We start from the raw sequence: 23,680 nt of genomic DNA on the forward strand, positions 1-23,680 counted from the left end.
ACTCCATGCTTCTATGAATGTTTATAACAAAAGTTTACTTATCCTATATTAACGTATTTATTATACAAACAAAATAATATTGCTATATTTACCCAAGCTAATAGTCAGTTAAATCTGACAGACCATGCTGTTCTGGGCTCCGTTCCTCTCTCTCTCTCTCAAAGGTCTGTGATAACTATTAGCAACACTCATAATAAATCTTCTATCCCACTAATTGTCTGCTGCTGTTATGCTTGACCAATGCACATGAGGCACCAAACGATGTTGCTCAATCATGTACTGCGCACCAATGACCTTACAACAAGAGGCAGGGGCATGGATACTGTTGTACCAAGAACGCCCATCGCGTCCATGTGCTCATCCCCTGACTTTCTGCATGTATTCAAGCATCTCTTCAAACTGAATAGAGCTGATTTGCTATCTCCCCATTGGCAGTGCCAGAGACGCCTTGCTCTATCACACTGACGAATTACAGACAGAATAGAAGATGAACCTGTGTGATCCTAGGCAGATTTAACTCCAGCCTAAGAGCCCCGTGCCCAGAGTGGTAAGCTGCAGTACTGCAATACAAGCTCTGCTCATGATCTGAGTTTGATCCCGACAGAAGTCGGTTCCAGGTAGCCGGCTAGAGGTTGACTCAGCCTTCCATCCTTGCGAGGTCGGTTAAATGAGTACCCAGCTTGCCCGGGGGTAAAGGGAAGATGACGGGAAGGCACTGGCAAACCACCCCATAAACAAAAGTCTGCCTAGGAAATGTCGGGATGTGGTGTCACCCCTTGGGTCAGGAATGATCCGGTGCTTGCACAGGGGACCTTTACCTTTTTTTTTTTTTTTTTTTTTACTAAGCCCTTCAGTGGCCATGGATGGACCTGCCCTCCTCAAATCTGTCCAATCCCGTTTTAAAGCCATGTATGCTTGTGGCTAACGTGGTGTAGTGAAGAGGGACCTTCTGCATGCCAGGCAGATGCTCCAGCACTGAGCCACAGCCCGACCTGGTATTCCTTGGTGGTCTAATATCCAAATTCTAACCAGGGCTAACTCTGCTTAGCTTATAAGATCAGGCTATCTGGGTCAGGGCCTGGGTTGGGAACTTAACCAGTGGAAATGTGATCTATAAAGCCTGCTTCCTCTCTGCCAAGCTGAGCCCTGCTTTCTTGGCAGTTCGCAAACCTGGCCTGCGTTCATTTATATTATTTGCTCTCTCCATATGTGATGCCGGAGTATCAAATCAAAGAACTACCAATAGTAGAATTAAATTAAGAACAGGAGACTAATAGTGCAATCCTAGACGGCGTTGCCTCAGTTTAAGGCACCGACTTCAATGATGAACACATGAACACACGAAGCTGCCTTCTACTGAATCAGATCCTATGTCCATCGAAGTCAATATTGTCTAATTAGACCAACAGCTGCTCCCCAGGGTCTCAGGCAGAGGTCTTTCACATCACCTACTGGCCTAGTCCCTTTAACTGGAGATGCTGGGGATTGAACCTGGGATGATCTTAGACTGCAGTTACGTGCGCACTTTCTGTGGAGTAAGCCCCACTGAAGAAAATGGGACTGACTTCTGAGCAACATGCATAGACTGCACTCATAACCATGCAATCTTAGGCCAGATTTAGACCGGAGTTAACTCTGCCTAGGACTGCACTCTTCATCATCTGTTCTTAATCTGTAATTATTTGGTATGTTAACAGTAAGGGGTCTCTGGCATCGCATACTGGGAGACAGCAAATCATCTAAATATATTTAGAGGCGGTGGCCATTGGCAGTCCCCCACCTTCACAGCGGCAAAGATTACTGTGTCTCCTGCAACTGCCTTGTGAGAACTTCCAAGGGATTCCTTTTAGAAGAAGAAGAAGAGTTGGTTTTTATATGTCGCCTTTCTCTGCCACTTAAGGAAAAATCAAGCTGGCTTACAATCACCTTCCCCTCCTCACAACAGACACCCTGTGAGGTAGGTGTGAAGTGGGTCAGTGCCTTTCGAGTGACTATGCTCTTAGAATTGACCCCTTCCTGAGAAGTGGTATGTTATCTTATTCAGATAGTCACCTACTAAGCAGGACTCAACTACTTTACTCACTTAAAAATTAAGTCTTTATTGATGTACTCCAATGTAATTGTGTATATATATATGTGTATATGCAAGTATTACAAAGTCTTAATATTCAATAACTACAGTAAAGCAAGCAAGTTCTACATACTATTCAGTTTTATAATCCAACACATAAAATAATAACAGTTAAAGAACTCTGATTTAGTTCAAAGTATCTAATTCATACTCATAGAATAATATATTTGTAAAGCCATACATACCAACACCATCTTCTGAGACCCTCTGTGAGAGGTCTGAAATTCTAGCCCTCTCCTTACCTGTATTTATACTGTTTCAATCACGTTCAATGAGGTTGACTCTGAGAATCGAGCAATTCTCATTTTTGCTGCACATGCTCAGCTGCCTCCCATTGTATTACCAAATAAGGACTTCCTCTTTCACCAGGCTCTTTCCTTTTAAAAAGACATTAAAAGCTTTATGATTTGCAGTTTATATGTGTAATTGGGTTTTATATTGAATAATTCTGCATATGTACAACACTAATACCATGTTAATGTGCTCTAATATGTCAAAGCCTGTAACAGGTGAGGCTGAGAGCTCTCAAGAGACCTGTGACTAGCCCAAGGTCACCCAGCTGGCTTCGTGTGCAGGAGTGGGGAAACAAATCCAGTTCACCAGATTAGCCTCCCCCACTCATGTGGAGGAGTGGGGAGTCGAACTCGGTTCTCCAGATCAGATACCACCGCTCTTAACCACTACACCACACTGACTCAGTTTGCTATGAAGCCACTGATGAGACAGCATGTTCTGTAGAAACAGCTGTTGTCTGCCGCAATCTTCACCTTACTGCTGTTCCTAAGTTTGGAGTCTGGCTGATCCATGTTTGCTTGGAATCGGCAGATCATTCATTACCAAACTTGTGCTCTCTTTTAGGGACGGGAGGGACTTCAATGCCATAGAGTCCAATTGCCAAAGCGGCCATTTTCGCCAGGGGAACTGATCTCTATCGGCAGGAGATCAGCTGTAATGGCAGGAGATCTCCAGCTAGTACCTGGAGGTTGGCAACCCTAGCAAGAGACCACCCCCCAAAAAGGCTGTCATTTTGTCATTGGAAAGTACAACCAATCGACAGATGGGGAGAAGGCATAAGCGTAAACCTGTTATGCTTGAAATTGGAAAGTGCTGAACTGCACCCCTGGTTGGCTGACGGCGGTCTCTTGGCTCGGGGAAAAAGCAACACAAAACACTGTTCGTTCCAAACCCAGAAGCTTCCTCCTGGCAGGCTTCTCTGTGCGGGTTTGGACCAGAGGCATGTCTGTGGAAGGAGCAGCTTGTGCGTGCCAGCGAGTATAACACAAATGGGTGCTTGTAGCATTGTTGATTCTGGCTTCGCAACTCCGTTTCTACAGTGGCAGACAGTGTGCAAGCCTTGAGCAGGAAATTGGGGGGAGGCCCTCACTGAGTTGCAGGGAGGGGGAATGCCAGTAATATATCACTCTCCTGAACAGTTTCTAAGAACATAAGAAAAGCCATGCTGGATCAGACCCAGGTCCATCAAGTCCAGCAGTCTGTTCGCACAGTGGCCAACCAGGTGCCTCTAGGAAGCCCTCAAGCAAGACGACTGCAGCACCACCATCCTGCCTGTGTTCCACAGCACCCAAGTTGATAGGCATGCTCCTCTGATCCTGGAGAGAATAGGTCTGCATCATGACTAGTATCCGTTTTTACTAGTAGCCATGGATAGCCGTATCCTCCGTGAACATGTCCAATCCCCTCTTAAAGCCTTGCAAGTTGGCAAATAACCTCAGGTAGCTTTGCTGTGCCATAAGAGAGCTCATCCAGGTGCCTCCTCACATAAGAACATACGAAAGGCCCTGCTGGATCAGACCCAGGCCCATCAAGGCCAGCCGTCTGTTCCCACAGTGGCCAACCAGGCGCCTCTAGGAAGCTCTTTGTATTGTAGCCTGCTGAAGTCCCTTCCGTCCCCAAACCCCCCGAAATGTCCAGGTATTTCCAAACCTAGAGCAGGAAACCCTTCTCTTGAGAGATGACTGAAGAAGAAGAAGAAGAAGAAGAAGAAGAAGAGTTGCTTTTTATATGCCGACTCTCTCTACCACTTAAGAAAAAATCAAACTGGCTTACAACCGGCTTCCTTTCTTTTCCCCACAACAGACTCCCTGACAGAGCTCTAAGAGAACTGTGACTAGCCCAAGGTCACCCAGCTGGCTTAAGGTTGCCAGGTCCCTCTTTGCCACCAGCAGGAGGTTTTTGGGGTGGAGCCTGAGGAGGGTGGGGTTTGGGGAGGGATTCCAATGCCGTAGAATCCAATTGCCAAAGCGGCCATTTTCTCCCGGTGAACTGATCTCTATCGGTTGGAGATCAGTTGTAATAGCAGGAGATCTCCAGCTCCTACCTGGAGGTTGGCAACCCTAAGCTGGCTTCATGTGTGGGAGTGAGGAAACCAACCCGGTTCACCAGATTAGTTTCCCCTGCTCCTGTGGAGGAGTGGGGAATCAAACCGGGTTCTCCAGAGTAGCGTCCACCGCTCTAAACCACTACACCACGCTGGCTCTCTGGAGGCCCTGACTGGGCTAGCCTGAAGATCCAGGCAGTCCTGCAATTTGCCAAACCATGAGAACCCTTCAGGAAATCACCAAGCGAGATACACCAGCCGCTGCTTCTCTTTCTGGCCCTATTCAGCGGGACTCACATGAACGCATGAAGCTGCCTTATATTGAATCAGACCTTTGGTCCATCAAAGTCAGTATTGTCTACGCAGACCAGAAGCGGCTCTCCAGGGTCTCAGGCGGAGGTCTTTCACATCACCTACTTGCCTAGTCCCTTTAACTGGAGATGCCGGGGATTGAACCTGGGACCTTCTGCATGCCAAGCAGATGCTCTATCACTGAGCCACAGCCCCTCCCCTTAAAACAGGAATACATGAAGCTGCTTTATACTGAATCAGACCCTTGGTCCATCAAAGTCAGACCGGCCGCAGCGGCTCTCCAGGGTCTCAGGCAGAGGTCTTTCCCATCACCTACTTGCCTGGTCCCTTTAACTGGAGATGGCAGGGACTGAACCTGGGACCTTCTGCATGCCGAGCAGATGCTCTACCCTTCCCTAGATGTAGGGGACTCAGCAGCTCACCGCTTCAGAAGTCACAAATTTCCCTTTGCTCTCGTGGCCAAAAATGTCAATTGATGGCTATAGTCCATGAACAAGTCCAATACGTTTTAAAGAGTCACTTAAGGTAGCGGCTTTTTGCGACGTCTTGTGGTGGGAAAGACCATAAACGGGCAAAAACACACTTAGGTTGCGGCGTCTGAAAGGGATACCGGCGATCCTCTGGATGGCAAGGAAGAGATGGGGGTCCACATCTGGAAGCTTTAGCAGAGGCCTGCTTTGTTCCTGTATGTCTTGGACAGATGGATCCAATCTGGCAGGGCTGGGGGCCGGCTGCTCGGCAGAGGCAGGCAGACTCCTTCGCACAGCGGTTCGCCTTTGTGGGACGTGCAGCAGAAGAGGTGGGGGTTGAATCCGAGACACACGGGAAGGGTGCGCTTCTGTGCAGAGCTTGGTTCCTCGGAGTAAGGGTTAGCCATGGGGCCCTTTGGGTGCCCCCAAATGCCCAGGCGGCACTTGGGGACGATGACGGTCATTCTGCTTTTGATGCTGCCGGCAGCTTTTTGGATTCTGCAAAATGCTGACCATGGTTATAAGGTGAGCAAAGACCTGGGTTTTTTTTTTGCAGGGGGCTCGAGCGGCTGTTTTTCTGAGACGGTGGCTATGGTTGAGGTTTGGGGGAGGTTTAGGGGGCTTTGTGTTATTGGAGGGAGGAAGCGCACTGCAAAGAGGAAACTTTTGGAGGGGGGCTTGAAAGGGTCACAAACAATCAGAGGTAGATTGGAGTGTAGTATAGGGTTCCCAACCTCCAGGTACTAGCTGGAGATCTCCTGCTATTACAACTGAGCTCCAGCCGACAGAGTTCAGTTCCCCTGGAGAAAATGGCCACTTTGGCCATTGGACTCTATGGCATTGATGTCCCTCCCCTCCCCAAGCCCCACCCTCCTCAGGCTCCGGCCCAAAAACCTCCCGGTGGTGAGGAAGAGGGACCTGGCAACCCTACTGACCACAGGTGTCCTTGATTCTGTGCAGGGAAAAGAACCAGTCCCGTCTGTATCCGTGGCCTCTGGTGCCCAGGAATCGGACAAAGCCTTGACCAGGAGGAGGCGCTATGCGATCAACCCTCTAGGTTATAAGTGGGACCATGTGAATCTGACATACAGGTGAGTGCTATGTGTGCCATATCTGGGTAGGTTAGGGATGAACATAGGGCGTTTGCCTGTCAAACAAACCTTTCCAGAGCATACTTCAGGATCATGGTGTACTATGTGGGACTACATTTGGAGGGGCAGAGTTTGGCCCAGTTTCATTTCATTTATTTATTTCATTTATACCCCACCTTTCTCCCCGATGAAGATCCAAAGCAGTTTACGTCGTTCTCCTCACCACCATTTTATCTTCACAACAACCCTGTGAGGTAGGTTAGGCAGAGACCGTGTAACTGGCCCAAGGGCACCCAGCGAGCTTTCATGGCTGAGTGGGGCTTCGAACCCGCGTCTCCCAGATCCTAATCTGATACTCTAGCCACTCCACCACACTGGTTATACCCTGCCTTTCCACCCTCCTCAAAGCTGCTGAGGTGGCTGTTAAATAGGGTTACCAACCTCCAGGTACTAGCTGGAGATCTCCTGCTATGACAACTAATCTCTAGCCCAGGGGTCGGCAAACTCATTAGTCAAAAGAGCCAAATATCAACAGTACAACAATTGAGATTTCTTTTGAGAGCCAAATTTCTTAAATTTAAACTATATATAGGTAGGTACACTGTTTATTAACTTAATAAACTTTAATTAAAGTTTTAAGTCTTAATTAAACTAAAGGTACACTGAATAAAACTTGATATCATACTTAATAGTGATCTTATTTATTGATAAAAATTAAATTGTAAGTCCCTGCCATTTCCCCCTCATCATCCGGAGTCCTCATCTGGAGGCCTGGTCTACCTCCATAAAAGCCTATTGGTAGACCTGGCCTCCGGCTGAGTCCCATTGGGAGGTTAGGTCTACCCACTGGTTTTCTTGGCAGTAGACCTGGCCTCTGGAGGCTCTTAGAAGCCAATTGGTAGACCTGGCCTCTGAAGGGGGACTTTTTCCCCTCCTCGGAGTCCAGGTCTACCGCCAAGAAAGCCAGTGGGTAGACATGGCCTCCCAATGGGACTCAGCCGGAGGCCAGGTCTACCAAAGGAAGCCCGCCCCACCCAACAGCTGATAGGCGGGGGGGGGCAGGAACCGCCGAGCTGCCCACCCAGCAATCATGCGGCTAGAGGGGAGGGGAGGCTTTAGCCTCCCAACCATTGAGGGCAAGGGAAAGGGGGACCCGGCCATTCTCCACGGCGGGGGCGGGGAGAGAAAGCGTGCCCGCTCGCCCGCTCTCTGTCAGGTGAGCCGGCTCTGCAGCCCAGCTGCCGGCGCGAGTGGGCGCAAGAGCAGGGGCTCCGAACCAAGTTCGGAGAGCCGCACTCAATGGGCCAAAGAGCTGCATGTGGCTCTGGAGCCGCAGTTTTGAGACCCCTGCTCTAGCCGATAGAGATCAGTTCCCCTGGAGGAAATGGCAGCTTTGGCCATTGGACTCTATGGCATTGAAGTCCCTCCCCTCTGCAAACCCCGCCCTCCTCAGGCTCCGCCCCCAAGATCTCCAGGTATTCTAACCTGGATCTGGTAACCCTATTCTAAACCCAGAGCTGGCAAACCTAAGTGTGTGACTGTGTGGGGAGGGCAGCTAAACAGAATCTCCAGTATCCTTTTGACGGATGGTTATTTGCTTTCTGGTTCAACGGATGCAGGATCCTGAAGTTCCCCAGCACCCTCAACAAGGCAGACACCCAAACGGCCATCGCCAAGGCCTTCCGCATGTGGAGCGACGTTTCGCCCCTCACTTTCCGCCGCCTGCCTCCCACCCAGCAGGCGGACATCGCCATCGGTGAGAGCTTGGTGGGCAGAAGATCCTGGAGGGTGGTGGGCTGGCCGAGGGAGGGGAAAATGCTAATACTTTTTTTTTTGCTGTCAAGTCACAGCTGAGTTATGGCAACCCCTGGTGGGGTTTTCAAGATAATTAACATCCGGAAATGGTTTGCCATTGCCTGGCTCCACATCACCTTGGTATTCCTTTAGGGTTGCCAGATTGGGGTTGGGAATTACCTGGAGATTTGGGGTGTGTGTGGAGCCTGAGGAGGGCGGGGTTTGGAATGGGGAGGGACTTCAATGCCATAGAGTCAGGGTTGCCAACCTCCAGGTACTAGCTGGAGATCTCCTGCTATTACAACTGATCTCCAGCCGATAGAGATCAGTTCACCTGGAGAAAAGGGCTGCTTTGGCCATTGAAGTCTACGGCATAGAAGTCCCTCCCCTCCCCAAAGCCCGCCCTCCTCAGGCTCTGCCCCAAAAGACTGATGTCAGTAGCAAAGGGGGACCTGGCAACCCTACATAGAGTCCAATGGCCAAAGTGGCCATTGTCTCAAGGTGGGGTTTTCAGCTCCGGAATTGAAATTACCTGGAAATTTTGGAGGTGGAGCCTGAGGGTGGGGTTTGGAGAGGGGAGGGACTTAAATTCCACAGAGTCCAATGGCCAAAGCGACCATTTTCTCCTGGGGAATTGATCTCTGTCACCTGGAGATCAGTTGTAATAGCAGGAAATCTCCAGCCACCACCTGGAGGTTGGCAACCCTATATTCCTTGGCGGTTCCTATACAAATACTAGCCAGGGTCAGGGCTGAGAGTGTGTGACTGGCCCAAGGTCACCCAGCAAGCTTCCATGGCGCTAGTGGGGATTCGAACTTGAGTTTCCCAGGTCCTATGCCAACACCTTAACTATGACACCACACTAGCCATGGGGCTATTCAAAGTGCTTCACGTTACTACGTCCTCATTGCTACCTTTACAACAACAAAATTGCAGAAGGTGGGGGGGGGAGAGTGAGCAGTTTAGGGATGCCAACTTCAGATTGGGAAATTCCTGGCGATTTGGGAGTGGAGCCTGGGAAGGGCGCGGTTTGGAGAGAGCAGGGACCTCAGAGGAGTGTAATGCTACACAGTCCACCTTCCGGAGCAGTCATTTTCCTCCAGGGGAACTGATCTCTGTAGGCTGGAGATCAGTCGTAATTCTGGGAGATCTCCAGCCCCCACCTGGAAATTGGCAACTAGTGTTGCCAGGTTCCTCTTCGCAACTGGTGGGAGGATCTTGGGGCGGAGCCTGAGGAGGGCGGGGTTTGCAGAGGGGAGGGACTTCAATGCCTTAGAGTCCAATGGCCCAAACGGCCATTTTCTCCAGGGGAACAGTTGTAATAGTGGGAGATCTCCAGCCACCACCTGGCGCTTACAACCAAGTAGACACAGAAACAAGCTCTTATACAAATGTAAGAAATTCTATATTATACCACAACAATTCTAAACATACTACAAGCTTACAAAAATACAAATACAAAATCCAATTTTCCAAAATCCAATAAGGTATACAACCAACACATGCAATGTTCCTATATCCACAAAGGTGTGTACTTTTTCTTTCAGTGCAAACAGGTAAGTATCATCTGTATTTTACATAAGTTTCTTTTTTTCTTTTCTTCCACAGGTGTCTGGTAGAAAAGGAATACGGCCGTTTCAGTTCTTTCCTCAGTTCCTTCTCGAACCCTTAAACTGCACGTTGGTATATCCTCTCAAATAATTTCACGTAGCTCCCATGGGCAGCATTAGTTTCATATTATCTGCCAGCAAGTGGCTAGTATACTTCCATATATTACTAGGTTCCCTCCTGGGATAAACTTGCAGTTTAAGGGTTTGAGAAGGAACTGAGGAAAGAACTGAAACGATCGTATTCCTTTTCTACCAGACATCTGTGGAAGAAAAGAAAAAAAAAGAAAAAATTATAAAATGAAACTTATGTAAAATACAGATGGTACTTACCTGTTTGCACTGAAAGAAAAAGTACAGACCTTTGTGGATATAGGAACATTGCATGTGTTGGTTGTATACCATATTGGATTTTGGAAAATTGGATTTTGTATTTGTATTTTTGTAAGCTTGTAGTATGTTTAGAATTGTTGTGGTATAATATAGAATTTCTTACATTTGTATAAGAGCTTGTTTCTGTGTCTACTTGGTTGTAACTGTTATATACACAGAAGTGTCTATTGCTGCTAACCACCGGGAGCTTGGCAACCCTATCGGCAACGCTGTGCTGAAGGCTACCTGGTAAGATCCCGGCCGGAGTGACTTTTTGAAGCAGGGACTTCTAGCTCTGCCCTTCAGCCTTTTATCACCCTGCCAAGCCGGAGATGTTCTCTGTGGCTTGCCAGGGAGCCGCAGGGGACGCGGCCTGGCTAGATCTGCGCCGGCTGCTATGAGACGGGGAATTCTTTCGGTGGTGGCCAGGTTGCGGTTGGCTTCTTTCCACCTTCCCCTCCGAGAGCAAAGCCAGATTGGGGAGACCGAGGCTTTGAACTCCCCTCCCTCCAAACCTGGCCCTTGCGCTCTGTCTCTCATCCTCCTTTTTGTGAAGTCAAGTCGCAGCTGATTTATGGCAACTGTAGGGCTTTCGAGGCAAGAGCCGAACAGAGATGGTTTGCCGTTGCCTGCCTCTTTGTTAGGGTTGCCCTTACAGTAATGTGTATTAGCTGAACTTTTCTGAATGTTGTTACCTATATGCTTTATCATTGACTGATGATAGACACATCCTGATGAAATAGGAAATAGAATCATAGAGTTGGAAGGGACCACCAGGGTCATCTAGTCCAACCCCCTGCACAATGCAGGAAATCCACAACTACCTCCCCCACACATCCCCAGTGACCCATACTCTATGCCCAGAAGATGCCCAAGGTGCCCTCCCTCTTATGATCTGCTTAAGGTCACAGAATCAGCCTTGCTGACAGGTGGCCATCTAGCCTCTGCTTAAAAACCTCCAGGGAAGGAGAGCTCACCACCTCCCGAGGAAGCCTGTTCCACTGAGGAACCGCTCTAACTGTTAGAAAATTCTTCCTAATGTCTAAATACATTACAAGACCTCAGTGTGAGCCAATATAAATGGTGACTATTCCAAGCTTTACACCAATAACAGACCACACACTATAGAAGACAATTACTTTTCAGCATACCTTTATATGTATTTCAAGATGTGGAAATGTATGTATGACCACTGAAGAAGGCCCCACAGGCCGAAACACGTTTGGTTAGGGTTGCCAGGTCCCTCTTTGCCACCGGCAGGAGGATTTTGGGGTGGAGCCTGAGGAGGGTGGGGTTTGGGGAGGGGAGGGACTTCAGTGCCATAGAGTCCAATTGCCAAAGTGGCCATTTTCTCCAGGTGAATTGATCTCTATTGGCTGGAGATCAGTTGTAATAGCAGGAGATCTCCAGCTAATACCTGGAGGTTGGCAACCCTATTGGTTGTCCATTGGTCATTTTCATATATTTATAATCATCAATCATGTTTGCAAATTAGCAATTAACTTTTTAGAGTCTTTTAATTGATCATCCTAATTTTTGGGCCTGGTGTTTTTAATTGAGTGTACACTTTATAATAAACAATATCTGTATTTTGTATAAATTTGCAGCTCAACTTTTAGGTTCTCTGCGCGCCCCAAAAAACTCCCGCCGGTGGCGAATAGGAACCTGTCAACCCTACCTGTGGAGGGCGGGGTTTGGGGAAGGGAGGGACTTCCATGCCATAGAGTCCAATTGCCAAAGTGGCCATTTTCTCCGGGGGAACATATCTCTATCAGCTGGCGATCACTTGTAATAGCGAGAGATCTCCAGCCACCACCTGGAGGTTGGCAACTCTAGGGCCAACCCTGCTTAGCTTCCAAGATCCGAGGAGATCGGACAGCCCTGGGCCATAGAGGTCAAGCTGTCTTCATCATGAAGCAAATTCTTGGTGTTGTATCAAGCAACTGAGTACAGTTTAGATTCCGAACCACAGTTCATTGTAAATCTTTAAACAGGCGTGTTAGAAGCAACTGTGTGCAATCATACATTTCTCCTTCTTCTTGGCTACCCTGGAATAGGATTCTACACCTTCAATCACACTGACTGTTGGTTCTCTCCTCTGCATCCGTGCTTCGATGGGCTCAACGGGGAACTGGCTCACGCCTTCCTGCCTCCCCGCGGCGAGATCCACTTCGATAACCACGAGTTTTGGATTCTGGGCCGCTCACGCTTCAGTTGGAAGCAAGGTACTCGGGAAGGTTTAAGCAACGATCGTCATCAAATGGCAGATTAATTTTGCTTGGCGCGGCATTCGTCTTTGTGAAAAGCATGACCTGTGGCTTCATCAGAGAGCAGAGGGTTGGATCTGAACACCTTCATACAGCATGGCTTTGGAAATCGGAGGCTTTCTGTGAAATAAAAAAGTGTGTTAAAGAGATTGATTAGCACGTCGGGTGGAGGCGGCTGGATGTGTGCGGCGTTGGCGCCGAAAGGAGCCGCCTCCACTCCACCTCTGACGGTGGTGCTCTGGGCTGCAGGCAGGTGGGCTGAAACCCCGGCTGATACTGGGGGGAGGCAGAGGAGGGCGTGGGGTAGGGTTGCCAGGTCCCCCTTTGCCACCGGCAGGAGGTTTTGGGGCGGAGCCTGAGGAGGGTGGGGCTTGGGGAGGGGAGGGACTTCAATGCCATAGAGCCCAATTGCCAAAGTGGCCATTTTCTCCAGGGGAACTGATCTCTATCAGCTGGAGACCAGTCATAATAGCAGGAGATCTCCAGCTAGTACCTGGAGGTTGGCTACCCTAGCGCGGGGGCAGAGAGGGAAAGGGTCCAGGGGCGCAGAAAGGTGCCACCGCTGCCGGGGCCAGGCAGGTGCTTCTACCCGGTGGGGAGTCGACCCGGGAACTGAAACATACCAGCAAACACCTGCGGCCGCTGTGAGACTTCGGTTTAAATTGTGACAAAGCAGGACTTGGGAAACCTGCAGAAGTTTCGGAAGGAGGTCGGTCGATCCCGCGGGAGGGAGAGATTTGCAGCATTCGCGTGAGAGTCGCAGAACAAACCAGCCAGGCGTTAACGCCCATTGCCTGCCTCTGTAATAGCAGCCCTGGACTCCCTTGGCCTTACCCATCCAAGCAGTAACCAGGGCTGACCCTGCTTAGCTTCTGGGATGTGATGCGATTGGGCTAGCCTGGGCCATCTAGGTCAGGGTTATCACCCATTATAGCCACTGTGTGTATACTTTGAGTTTGGCATAGAAATACCAACAGCTGTATCTGTTGCGTTCCATGACCCACGGTTTACAATCTTTTTCTTTCCCTCTGCTGTATCTATATATTCCACTGACTGAGGTTTCACTTCATGCATCAGTGGAAATGTTCTCTAGCCCCCCAAAACTCATGCTCGGACGAATGTTAGTCTTCAGGATGCCACAAGACTCCCTTTTCGTGTGTGGCTGCTGCCACTCGCTAACCTGGCTGCCCGTCTTTTATTTCACAACTGCCGTGTTACTCCTGAACTGGAGATGGCACCAAAACTCTTTCAGACGTTTGTGCGTGGGTCTATGACCATAGCTTTGCTGCTTCTGTTCAGCGTGTGGATGGGAAACGGAATGGGAACCTTTTCAGTTCCATGATGTTAAGAAGGTGGGGCAGGACGGCAACTAAAAAAAATTCTGCTCCAAGAGACCAGGGCATCTTTTAAAGAAGCAAGTACCAGTACCCACTTTTGGGGGGCTGTGGCAAGATACCTCTTAAAGGGAAGTGGGGGAAAAAGATGCTACTCCTAGAGAGATTAAAAAACGTCTGGAACTTTTTCTGTAGGATGGTCTTTTGAGATGCCCCTTGCATTTCAGAGGGTTGATGGTAGGGTTGCCGATTCCGGGTTGGGAAATTCCTGGCGATTTGGGGGCGGAGCCTGGGAAGGGTGGGGTTTAGAGAGGGGAGGGGCCTTGGGAGGGCATAATGCCAGGCAGTCCACCTTCCGAAGAAACCATTTTCTCCAGAAGTGGAAGAAATGTTTTAAATAAATAAATAATAAGTGATCTACGTAGTCTGAAAATCAGTTGTGGTTCTGGGAGATCCCCAGATCCCACCTGGAGGTTGGCAACCTTAGACCTCAGTGGGGTATACTGTAGGTAGGGTTGCCAAGTGCCCGTGGCGGCGGGTAAAATCCTGCCAATCCACCGGGCTGCCCGCCGACCAGCTGAGGGCCAACGGGCACTGCGTGCACAAGAGCGCACACGCAACTGGGACGCTCTGGCAACCTCTGCTAAAGCCGAGATCGCTAGAGCGTTCGTGTCGCTTCCGGGTAAACCCGAAAGTAATGTAGGCGCGTCACGTGAGGTGCGCGTGCATGCTGCCACAGGTGCGCATGAACACGTCGCGCACCTCGGCCGCAGCCCCGCAAAGCTCCCACCGGTGGAGCAACAGGGCCTGGCAAGCCTAACTGTAGGATTGCCAGGTCCCTCTTTGACACTGGTGGGAAATTTTTGGGGTGTAGCCTGCGGAGGGCGGGGTTTGGGGAGGGAAGGGACTTCAATGCCATAGAGACCAATTGCCAAAGCGGCCGTTTTCTCCAAGGGAACTGATCTCTATTGGCTGGAGATCTATTGAAATAGCAAGAGATCTCCTGGAGGTTTGCAACCATAGTATACTGTCATACAGTCCATCCTCCAAAGTAGCCTTTTCCTCTAGGGGGGAAACCAATCTTTGTAGTCTGCAGATCAGTTGTAACTCCAGGAGATCTCTCGGCCCTGCCTGGTAGTCGGCAACCCAATCTGATGGATGCGTGAGATGCCGGGAGGAAGGGCTCTCTAACATTTCTTCTTGCTGCTCTCCCTCCCGCTTGCAGGTGTCTGGATGAACGACCTGGTGCAAGTGGCAGCTCACGAGATCGGCCACGCTCTGGGCCTGTGGCACTCCCGAGATGTCCGGGCCCTCATGCACCCCAACGCCACATACAGTCGGACCTGGCGCATCGGCCAGGATGACGTCTGGGCCATCCAGCGGCTTTATGGTGAGGAGCCCACCTGGCAGGCAGTTCCTAATTATATTTCTAGGCTGCCCTCCCTGGCTGAAACCAGGCTCAGGGCAGGGAACAACAATAAAATCACAAGCATACATATAAATGCCCATTAAAACATCATAATAAAATACAAAGTGCCAGATTATTAATCAATTATTAAAATAGATGGTGCACAATTTACTGTAGTTCCCGCTGTGGCAAAAGATGTAACCAAGGCAGGCCGGCCACCCCTCCCCAATAAATCACCAAATATACCAAAGAAAAGGGGGGGGGAAGGTAGGGAGAACCCATTGGGGAGAAGACACTACTTAGAGAATAAAACTGCTGATATCGCACTGCCCTTGTACAAATCTTTGGGGAGGCCACACTTGGAATACTGTGTACAGTTCTGGTCACCACACCTAAAAAACAGATATTGCAGAGCTTGAGAAGGTGCAGAAAAGAGCAACCAAAATGATCAGGGGGCTGGAGCAACTGCCCTACGAGGAGTGGTAAAAACGCTTAGGACTGTTTTGCCTGGAAAGAAGGCGGTTAAGGGGAGACATGATAGAGGTCTATAAAATTATGCATGGCATGGAGAGTGTGGACAGGGAGAAACTTTTCTCCCTCTCTCATAATACTAGAACGCGGGGTCATTTGCTTAAGCTGAAGGGCGAGAGATTCAAAACAGATAGAAGGAAGTATTTCTTCACACAGCACATAGTTAAATAGTGGAACTCCCTGCCCCAGTATGTGGTGATGACTGCCAACTTGGAAGGCTTGAAGTGGGGAGTGGACATGTTTATGGAGGAGAGGGGAATTCATGGCTACTAGTAAAAATGGCTACTAGTCATGATGCATACCTATTCTCTCGAGGATCAGAGGAGCACGCCTATTATCTTAGGTGCTGTGGAGCACAGGCAGGATAATGCTGCTGCAGTCGTCTTGTTTCTGGGATTCCTGGAGGCACCTGGTTGGCCACTGTGTGAACAGACTGTTGGACTTGACGGGCCTTGGTCTGATCCAGCAGGGCCTTTCTTATGTTCTTATGCTCTTACTATTGTTCATGCTGTCATTCTCCTGCTTTCTCCCCTCTCCCTTGCAGGCTGTGTGGATGAGAAGAGACAGTGCCCATCATGGGCCCAGCAGGGATTCTGTACGCGCCAGCGAGACTTCATGAAGCGGCACTGCCCCAGGATCTGCAACGCCTGCTTCGGTGAGGGTCTGGCAATCTTGCCGCAGGCTCACCAAGTAATGAAGGAACAACCAGATGGTGGCAGCCTGAAGACTGTAGCTGGCACACAGGGATGTATGGGGAGAGACGATCCTTCTGATATGTGGGTCCTAGGCTGTGAAGGTCAGCGTGGTGTAGTGGTTAAGAGTGTCGGACTCTAATCTGGAGAACTGGGTTCAATTCCCCACTCCTCCACATGAAGCCTGCTGGGTGACCTTGAGCCAGTCACAGTTCTCTCCGAACTCTCTCAGCCCACGCGCAGGCAGGCAATGGCAAACCACCTCCAAATGTTCTCTTGCCTTGACAACCCTACAGAAGAAGGAGAAGAGAAGAAGAGTTGGTTTGCATACGCTGACTTTCTCTACCACTTAAACAAGAATCAAGCCGGCTTAGAAATCACCTTCCCTTCCCCTTCCCACAACAGACACCTTGTGAGGTAGGTGGGGCTGAGAGAGCTCTCAGAGAGCTGTGACTAGCCCAAGGTCACCCAGCTGGCTTCATGTGGAGGAGTGGGGAAACCAACCCGGTTCACCAGATTAGCCTCCGCCGCTCACGTGGAGGAGTGGGGAATCGAACCTGGGTCTCCAGATCAGAGTCCACTGCTCCAAACCACCACTCTTAACCACTACACCACGCTGCCTCTCCAGGCTGGGAAGGGCTTTAAAGTTTCTAACCAGCACTTTGAACTGATCTCAGAAATGAAACGGCAACCAGTGAAGCTGTTTTAAAATTGGCGAGACGTCTTTCCAGCGGGCAGCCCCTGGCATCAGTAAAGATGCTGCCCTCTGTACCAGCTCTAATTTTTGAATTGTCTTCAAAGGCAGCCCAACGTAGAGTGCACTACAGTCGTCCTGCATCATTGTGGCTGGGTCGGCTAAGCCCAGGAAGGGGGGACACTGTGCTGAACCAGATGCAGGTGAGAGGCAGCACTCCTAGGTACCCCAGCAAGCTGCTTTTCAAATACCAAGGCTGAGCTTGAGTATCCCCAAGCTCTTAAACCAACGTGGTGTTGTGGTTAACAGCGGTGGTTTGGAGTGGTGGACTCTGATCTGGAGAACCGTGTTTGATTCCCCGCTCCTCCACATGAGTGGTGGAGGCTAATCTGGTGAACTAATCTTCTTCTGAAGAAGAAGAAGAAGTGAACTAATCTTCTTCTGGTGAACTAGTCTTATTTTCCCCAAGAACAGTTGGTTTTTATAGGCCGACTTTCTCTACCACTTAAGGAAGAATCAAACCGGCTTACAATCACCTTCCCTTCCCCTCCCCACAACAGACACCCTGTGAGGTAGGTGGGGCTGAGGGAGTTCAAAGAGAGCTGGGACTAGCCCAAGGTCTCCCAGCTGGCTTCATGTGAAGGAGCAGGGAAACCATCTTGGTTCACCAGATTAGCGTCCGCCACTCCTGTGGAGGTGTGGGGAATCAAACCCGGCTCTCCAGATTAAGAGTAAGCTTAGTTCAGCAGCAGAATGGGCTGCCTAGGGAGGGGGTGAGCTCCCCCTCTCTGGCAGTCTTCAAGCAGCGGCTGGACAAACACTTGTCAGGGATGCTTTTGGCTGATCCTGCATTGAGCAGGGGGTTGGACTAGATGGCCCCTGTATGGCCCCTTCCACGATTCTATGATTCTATCATTGTTAGGACTGCACTGTTAGTCATTTAACTGCGGCCTCAAGACACTGGTTCAGGGCCAGGATGGATGCATCTCGAGGCTGGGATAATGAAGTATAGAGCTGGGCGTCATCCGCACGTTAATAACATCCAACCTCATAACTATGGATGATCTCATTAAGCAGCCTCATAAATACTGGCGAGTGTAGACGACAGAATGGAACCCGGGGGCACCCCCATGGAAACTCTCAGACACAACCACCAAACCAAACCACCAAAGAGACACCCCTAGAATCATAGGCCATTTATGCAGGGTCAATTTTGATGCTCGCTCAAAGCTTTCTTTAAAAACGCGACCTTTAAAATGCCTATTCACTGTCCCGACACAAAAGGCGATATTCAACCCCCCCTCTCGCCTGCTCCTTCGTTCCTTCCATTCGCAACTGCCATTTGCATAGCTAATGCATGGCTGTGACTTTGCATGCTTCCTTGAGGGGATTCTTTGAGGCGGGGATGGAGAAAACACAAAAGGTCACGTTAAAGGGGCTCTTAAGAATATGCAGGGCACTTCAGCCTGGAATACACTGCTAATTACCAAGCATAAATGGCCTCCGTATCAGACACAACCACCAAACCACCAAAGAGACACCCCTAGAATCATAGAGTTGGAAGGGGCCATAGAGACCATCTAGTCCAAGCCCCTGCTCCATGCAGGATCAGCCTAGAGCATCCCTGACACGTGCTTGTCCAGCCTCTGCTTAAAGACTGCCTCGAACATCTCCATGTTCCAGCCAATGAATGAGAATGGAGTGGTCAATTGAATCGAAGGCCCCTACGACAGGTCTAACAATGTCAACTAGGGCAAAACAGATCTGTACTTGGTATTCCGGATGAGGCTGCCCCACAGATCTATACAGGGGCTTTTACAATATTGGCTGTTTTATATTCAACCAGTTTCCTAATAATCCCCAGTGTAGAATTTGCCGCGCACTGAGTCGACATTTTCATCAAGCTTTTCACTACAACCCCAAGATCTCTTTCAGTCTCAGCCAGTTCAGACTCTATGAGCCTACATTTGAAGTTAAGGGTATTTTTTGCCAGCATGTATTGCGCTTAGCTACATTCAACTTCATTTGCCATGGTGAATGTCCACTCATCCAATTTATAGAGATCCTCTTAGAGCTCTCAATCCGCCTTGGTTTCACCATTCTGAATAATTTGGTATTATCTGCAAACTTGGCCACTACAACAGAGGAAGAGAGCTCCATCCTTACCCCTCTGAGAAATTCCCTAAGAAATTTCGTATTAGCAAACTTTGGTTTTGCTTCCTTGAAATTCCTCTTAAAGCCTCCCAAGCTGGCAGCCATCACCACATCCTGAGGCAATGAGTTCCACAGCTTAACTAACCTCCAAACTTTGCTTTGATTGCAGCTCTCATGCCATTGTACCTCCTGCTGACCATGTAGCATTTGCATTTGTCTCATCTTCTTACAGAGCACCCTTCTATGTCCGCCTCCTCTTCTCCACCTGCCCGGCCTTCTCTCATTCAGTTACGATCCATCTCTAAGGGCAGAGTCATCACCTTCCGTTGTGGACTGAACTCCTCCACGTCAGACTTGCGAGTCAGGTGAGACTCCTTGGCTCCTATAGCCCTGCAGTCTTGAGCAGACACATTGCTTGGCATCTCAAAGCAGTAACCGATGCCAGGTAGGGATGCCAGCCTCCTGGGGATCCCCCCGAATTACAGCTCATCTCCAGACTACAGAAATCAGTTCCGCTGGAGAAAATGGATGCTTTGGAGGGTGACAGGTCCCTCTTAGCCGATGGCGGGAGGTATTTGGGGTGGAGCCTGTGGAGGGTGGGGTTTGGGGAGGGGAGGGACTTCAATGCCCGACTGAAAGAATAAACTTTACAACATATATAATACAATGAAGGTTAGTTACTAATATGCTGTATTGTCAACATATAGCTATATATAGGGTTCGTGGCACAATGAAATGATTGTAATGCTTATAGTCCATCAAATACAATGTCTGTTAGTCCATATAATTCCCAGAGCAAAAGTCACTTGGGACAATGGCAAGCAATTGTTGGAAACAGACACTGTATTTGACGGACTATAGCATTACAGTCATATCTGCATTGTGTAATATATGTTGTAAACTTTATATTCTTTTAGTCGGGCCAACGTTGCTGTGGTTTTGCTAATACTTCATTGTGTACAGCATGGGTATTCTTTGGTTTTATTAGTACCTGGAGGTTGGCAACCCTAGGTGTTTCTCAACCTGGAGATGGCAACCCTATTTAAGGGGGCAAGAAGGCCAGCGCTTAGACCCAGCCACCTCCTTCCCCTTTTCCTCTCTCCTTGCTTGCAGCTGGTATAAAGACGGGGAGCCTCTCTCCCGCTCCCTCCCGGGCTTCGAACTGCTCCCCAGCCAGGACCTGCGCATTGTCGCCACGGAGTTCAGCGAAGGGCGCTACGCCTGCTTGATCCGCCGCGGGGGCAGGACTCTCCGGGTTAACTCCTGGCAGGTGAAGCTTAAAGGGAAGGCCTCCCTGCCCTCCCTGCCAGGGCTGCGTAAGGGCTCAGGTGGAGCACGTTGACCAAAGCTACGTCGTAGGAGACACATTCGGAACCCCAGCTGGGACCTCGGTGCGGTGCGAGAGGTCGGCCGCCGTGTCCTCTGGGCTCATCTTTTCTGCAGCCAGAAATTTCAGAAGGTACAGCGGGAACCCTTGAGGTTGCCAACCTCCAAGATGGACCCTGGAGGCCTTCTGGATTGACAACCTTTCCCAACTACAGGGCAGTTCCCCTGGAGGAAATGGCAGCTTTGGAGGGTGGACTCTGTCCAGAAATTTGGGAATAACCAGGAATTTGTCAAGTCAGAGTTGGCAACTGGAGGTACCCTACTTGTACAGATTTTGATGAACACATGAAGCTGCCTTATACTGAATCAGACCCTTGGTCCATCAAAGTCAGTATTGTCTACTCAGACCAGCAGCGGCTCTCTTGGCAGAGGTCTTTCACATCACCTACTGCCTGGTTCTTTCAACTGGAGGCGCTGGGGATTGAACCTGGGATTTTCTACATGTGAAACAGATGCTCTACCACTGAGCCACAGTCCCTCCCCAGTTGTTGCAGCTGATGCAGTCGTTGATTTTTGTGTTGCTTGCCTTCTGGCCTCAGTGGATCCACACCCTGTCCCCTGCAGGGGCCGTGCTCCTTGGGTGTTGGTTGTCCCACTAATGTTGCCCCTACCCAGTGCCAAAGATACTCATCCTCGACCTAGGGCCTCAGCGGAAGGGATAAATCTTGTGATGGCCGAATGATCTGGCATGGATAGCATGGACTTATTTTCTGCTACCAGTAGATCTCCTGAACTGGCACACCTGAAAGGCCAATAAATCTGAAAACCTTGTCTTTCCTCTGTGGCCCCTTTTTCCTTTTCAGTAAGTCATTTCCCAGTGACAAGTTTATTGCCTAGAATTTTCTTCTCCGTACAAAGCCCGAGGCAAATTGAGGCAATTTGCCTTTTAGTACAGGGGGATCTTGGCCTTGTCTGTTTGTGTAATTCTTGGCCAAGTGGGCATCTGAACCTGGATCTCTCTATTCCTAGCCTGAAACCCTAACCGCTATGTAACACTGGTCATTTATGCATGGGTACTTTCACTCGCGTTCACCCCCCCGTCTGTCTCGGTTGTTCCTTGGAGTTATGCATGAGTTTTCCCTCCATTAGAGATGACCTTGCTGCCAGCCCTCACAAATCCCAGACTTTCCCGTTCCTCTGTTAACCCAATTCTTTCCTCTCCCCTGAGCTCAGCCCAGGTGAAATCTCCGTGCATAAGGCAAAGTGCGGGACACACGCTTAGTTTTGCTCACAGCCAATTACAAAGCAGCGTCTCCGAAGGTGGGGATTCAAATACTTCCTTCTTCCTCTGAGCTCTTTCTGAGCAAGGCTTTTTAAAACCGAGGCTTGGATTTCTCCCCCCCCCCTTCTTTTCACATTGCTCCCTTTTTGGTTTTATGTTTATATAAAAAAATGATTTTTTTATGTGACAATTGAGTTTTTTTGGGGGAGGGAGCTTTTCTCTCACTACAGCCAATTACGAAGCAGCATTTCAAGAGGCGGGGATTCATATACTTCCTGATTTGAGCTTGGAGACTGCTGGTGCATAGACTCCCAACAGGAAAGTGTGGGTCCAGCGAACCTCAGGTAAAACTCCCATGCATAAATGACCACAGTCTCTCCCTTGGGAATTATAAGGAAGCCACGCTGATGTCTGCGGAAGAAATTTAGGTGCAATGAAGGAGAGGAAGTTCTGGTCCTGGAAACACTTCTGTGGTTGTGAATTAGATTGTTTTATTTTTTCATATATTAAAAAAAAATTGTTTCCTGCTTTTCCTGCTGGTGGGAAGCCGCTTGCAGTGAATTAGCAATAAAAAGACGCAATATAAGACAGGTCAACACAGGCCGTGTCCGCACTGCGCGTTTGCAGCTCCGATTTCTGCTGGGTTTCCTTGCATGTTCGCACTTCATCTCAACCGAAGGATTCCGGAAACGTTTCCAGAGCACAATTTCTCCACGTTAAGAGCATCCGCTTATACAAGGAATTAATAGAAATGAAACGTTTTCCTCGCCCGGAGCTTTAAAGTGGGCATGCGCGGCAGGCTATCACCTCCGCCACTCACAATGCTCCTTCGAGCTGGCGCGTGAATGCTGCCGCGCATGCGCGGGAATTTGACGGCGGTCATGACTGTGATGACGGAAGCGCCGCCCCCGTTTCTCTTCCAAAATATACGCTCTAAATCGGGGAGTGCGAGGGGAAAACATACGAATTTTATCGAATACAGCGGAGGAAGGTGTCGCGGTGGGGACAGAAATTTTAAGTCGTGTTGGGTGCTTGTGTACTGGACACGTTTAAATTGTAAGTTGCTAGTGCGTTCATGGGCACATTCAAACCAGGTGCGGGAATCAGGAGCATTTTTCTGGGAACGGAAGAGGGCAGACGGTTGAGAGGCAGGGATCTGGCGTCTCTCTGTGTGAGAGACAGTGGTGACCATAGGTTCCTAGAGCTACCTAGTGCCGCTTCTGGTTTGTACCCAGAAATGACATACGGTGCTGATGGGTTTTAAAAATATTTTCTTCTACTACAGGCAATCGGTGGAAGGCTTGGCAACCTTAAATAGGGCTGATTTTGGGCGATGTCTTCCACTGCAGACGTCTGACGCACCCCTCATGCTGTTCCTCAGAATGCACCCAAATTCTAGTATCGTGGGAGAGGGAGAGAAAAATCGCTGTGTCTCTTTCATTGTGGGGGAAAGGGCCATCGAGTCACAGCTGACTGATGGTGAACCCATAGGGTTTTCAAGGCAAGAAACATTCGGAGGTGGTTGGGCAGTGCCTGCCTCCACATGGGCTGAGAGAGGTCTGAGAGAACTGTGACTGGCCCAAGGTCACCCAGCAGGCTTCATGTGGAGGAGTGGGGAATCGAATCCGGTTCTCCGGATTAGAGTCCGCCGCTCTTAATCACTGTACCGCGCTGGCTCTCTTTTCTTTGCCCTCATGAAGCCGGCTGGGTGACCTGGGGCTAGTCACAGCTCTCTCAGCCTCACCTACCTCCCAGGGTGTCTGTTGTGGGGAGGGGAAGGGAAGGGGGTTGTAAGCCGGTTTGAGTCTCCCTTAAGTGGTAGAGAAAGTCGACATTAAAAAAAAAAACCAAATCAACCAACTGTTAATGTACATAGA

General features: G+C 49.5%; 1 protein-coding gene across 1 annotated transcript; it reads left to right on the forward strand.

Annotated features, from left to right (window-relative positions):
* The first annotated feature begins 5,704 nt into the window (after window positions 1-5,704).
* LOC130477882 (matrix metalloproteinase-23-like) lies at window positions 5,705-20,537 on the forward strand. The gene is made up of 8 exons (XM_056849965.1): window positions 5,705-5,776; window positions 6,257-6,342; window positions 7,962-8,098; window positions 12,173-12,340; window positions 14,942-15,106; window positions 16,200-16,310; window positions 19,428-19,560; window positions 20,309-20,537. The coding sequence occupies exons 1-8, from the start codon at window positions 5,705-5,707 to the stop codon at window positions 20,535-20,537; spliced, it is 1,101 nt and encodes a 366-aa protein (XP_056705943.1).
* The last annotated feature ends 3,143 nt before the right edge of the window (window positions 20,538-23,680 follow it).

The sequence above is a fragment of the Euleptes europaea genome, chromosome 5 (assembly GCF_029931775.1).
Source record: "Euleptes europaea isolate rEulEur1 chromosome 5, rEulEur1.hap1, whole genome shotgun sequence".
Lineage (NCBI taxonomy): Eukaryota > Metazoa > Chordata > Lepidosauria > Squamata > Sphaerodactylidae > Euleptes > Euleptes europaea.

Coding starts and splice junctions, on each gene's coding strand:
- LOC130477882 (XM_056849965.1), top strand. CDS start 5,705: ATGACGGTCATTCTGCTTTTGATGCTGCCGGCAGCTTTTTGGATTCTG. Junction 8,099..12,172: donor GCAGGCGGACATCGCCATCG/GTGAGAGCTTGG, acceptor ACCCTGGAATAG/GATTCTACACCTTCAATCAC. Junction 19,561..20,308: donor ACGTCAGACTTGCGAGTCAG/GTGAGACTCCTT, acceptor CCTTGCTTGCAG/CTGGTATAAAGACGGGGAGC.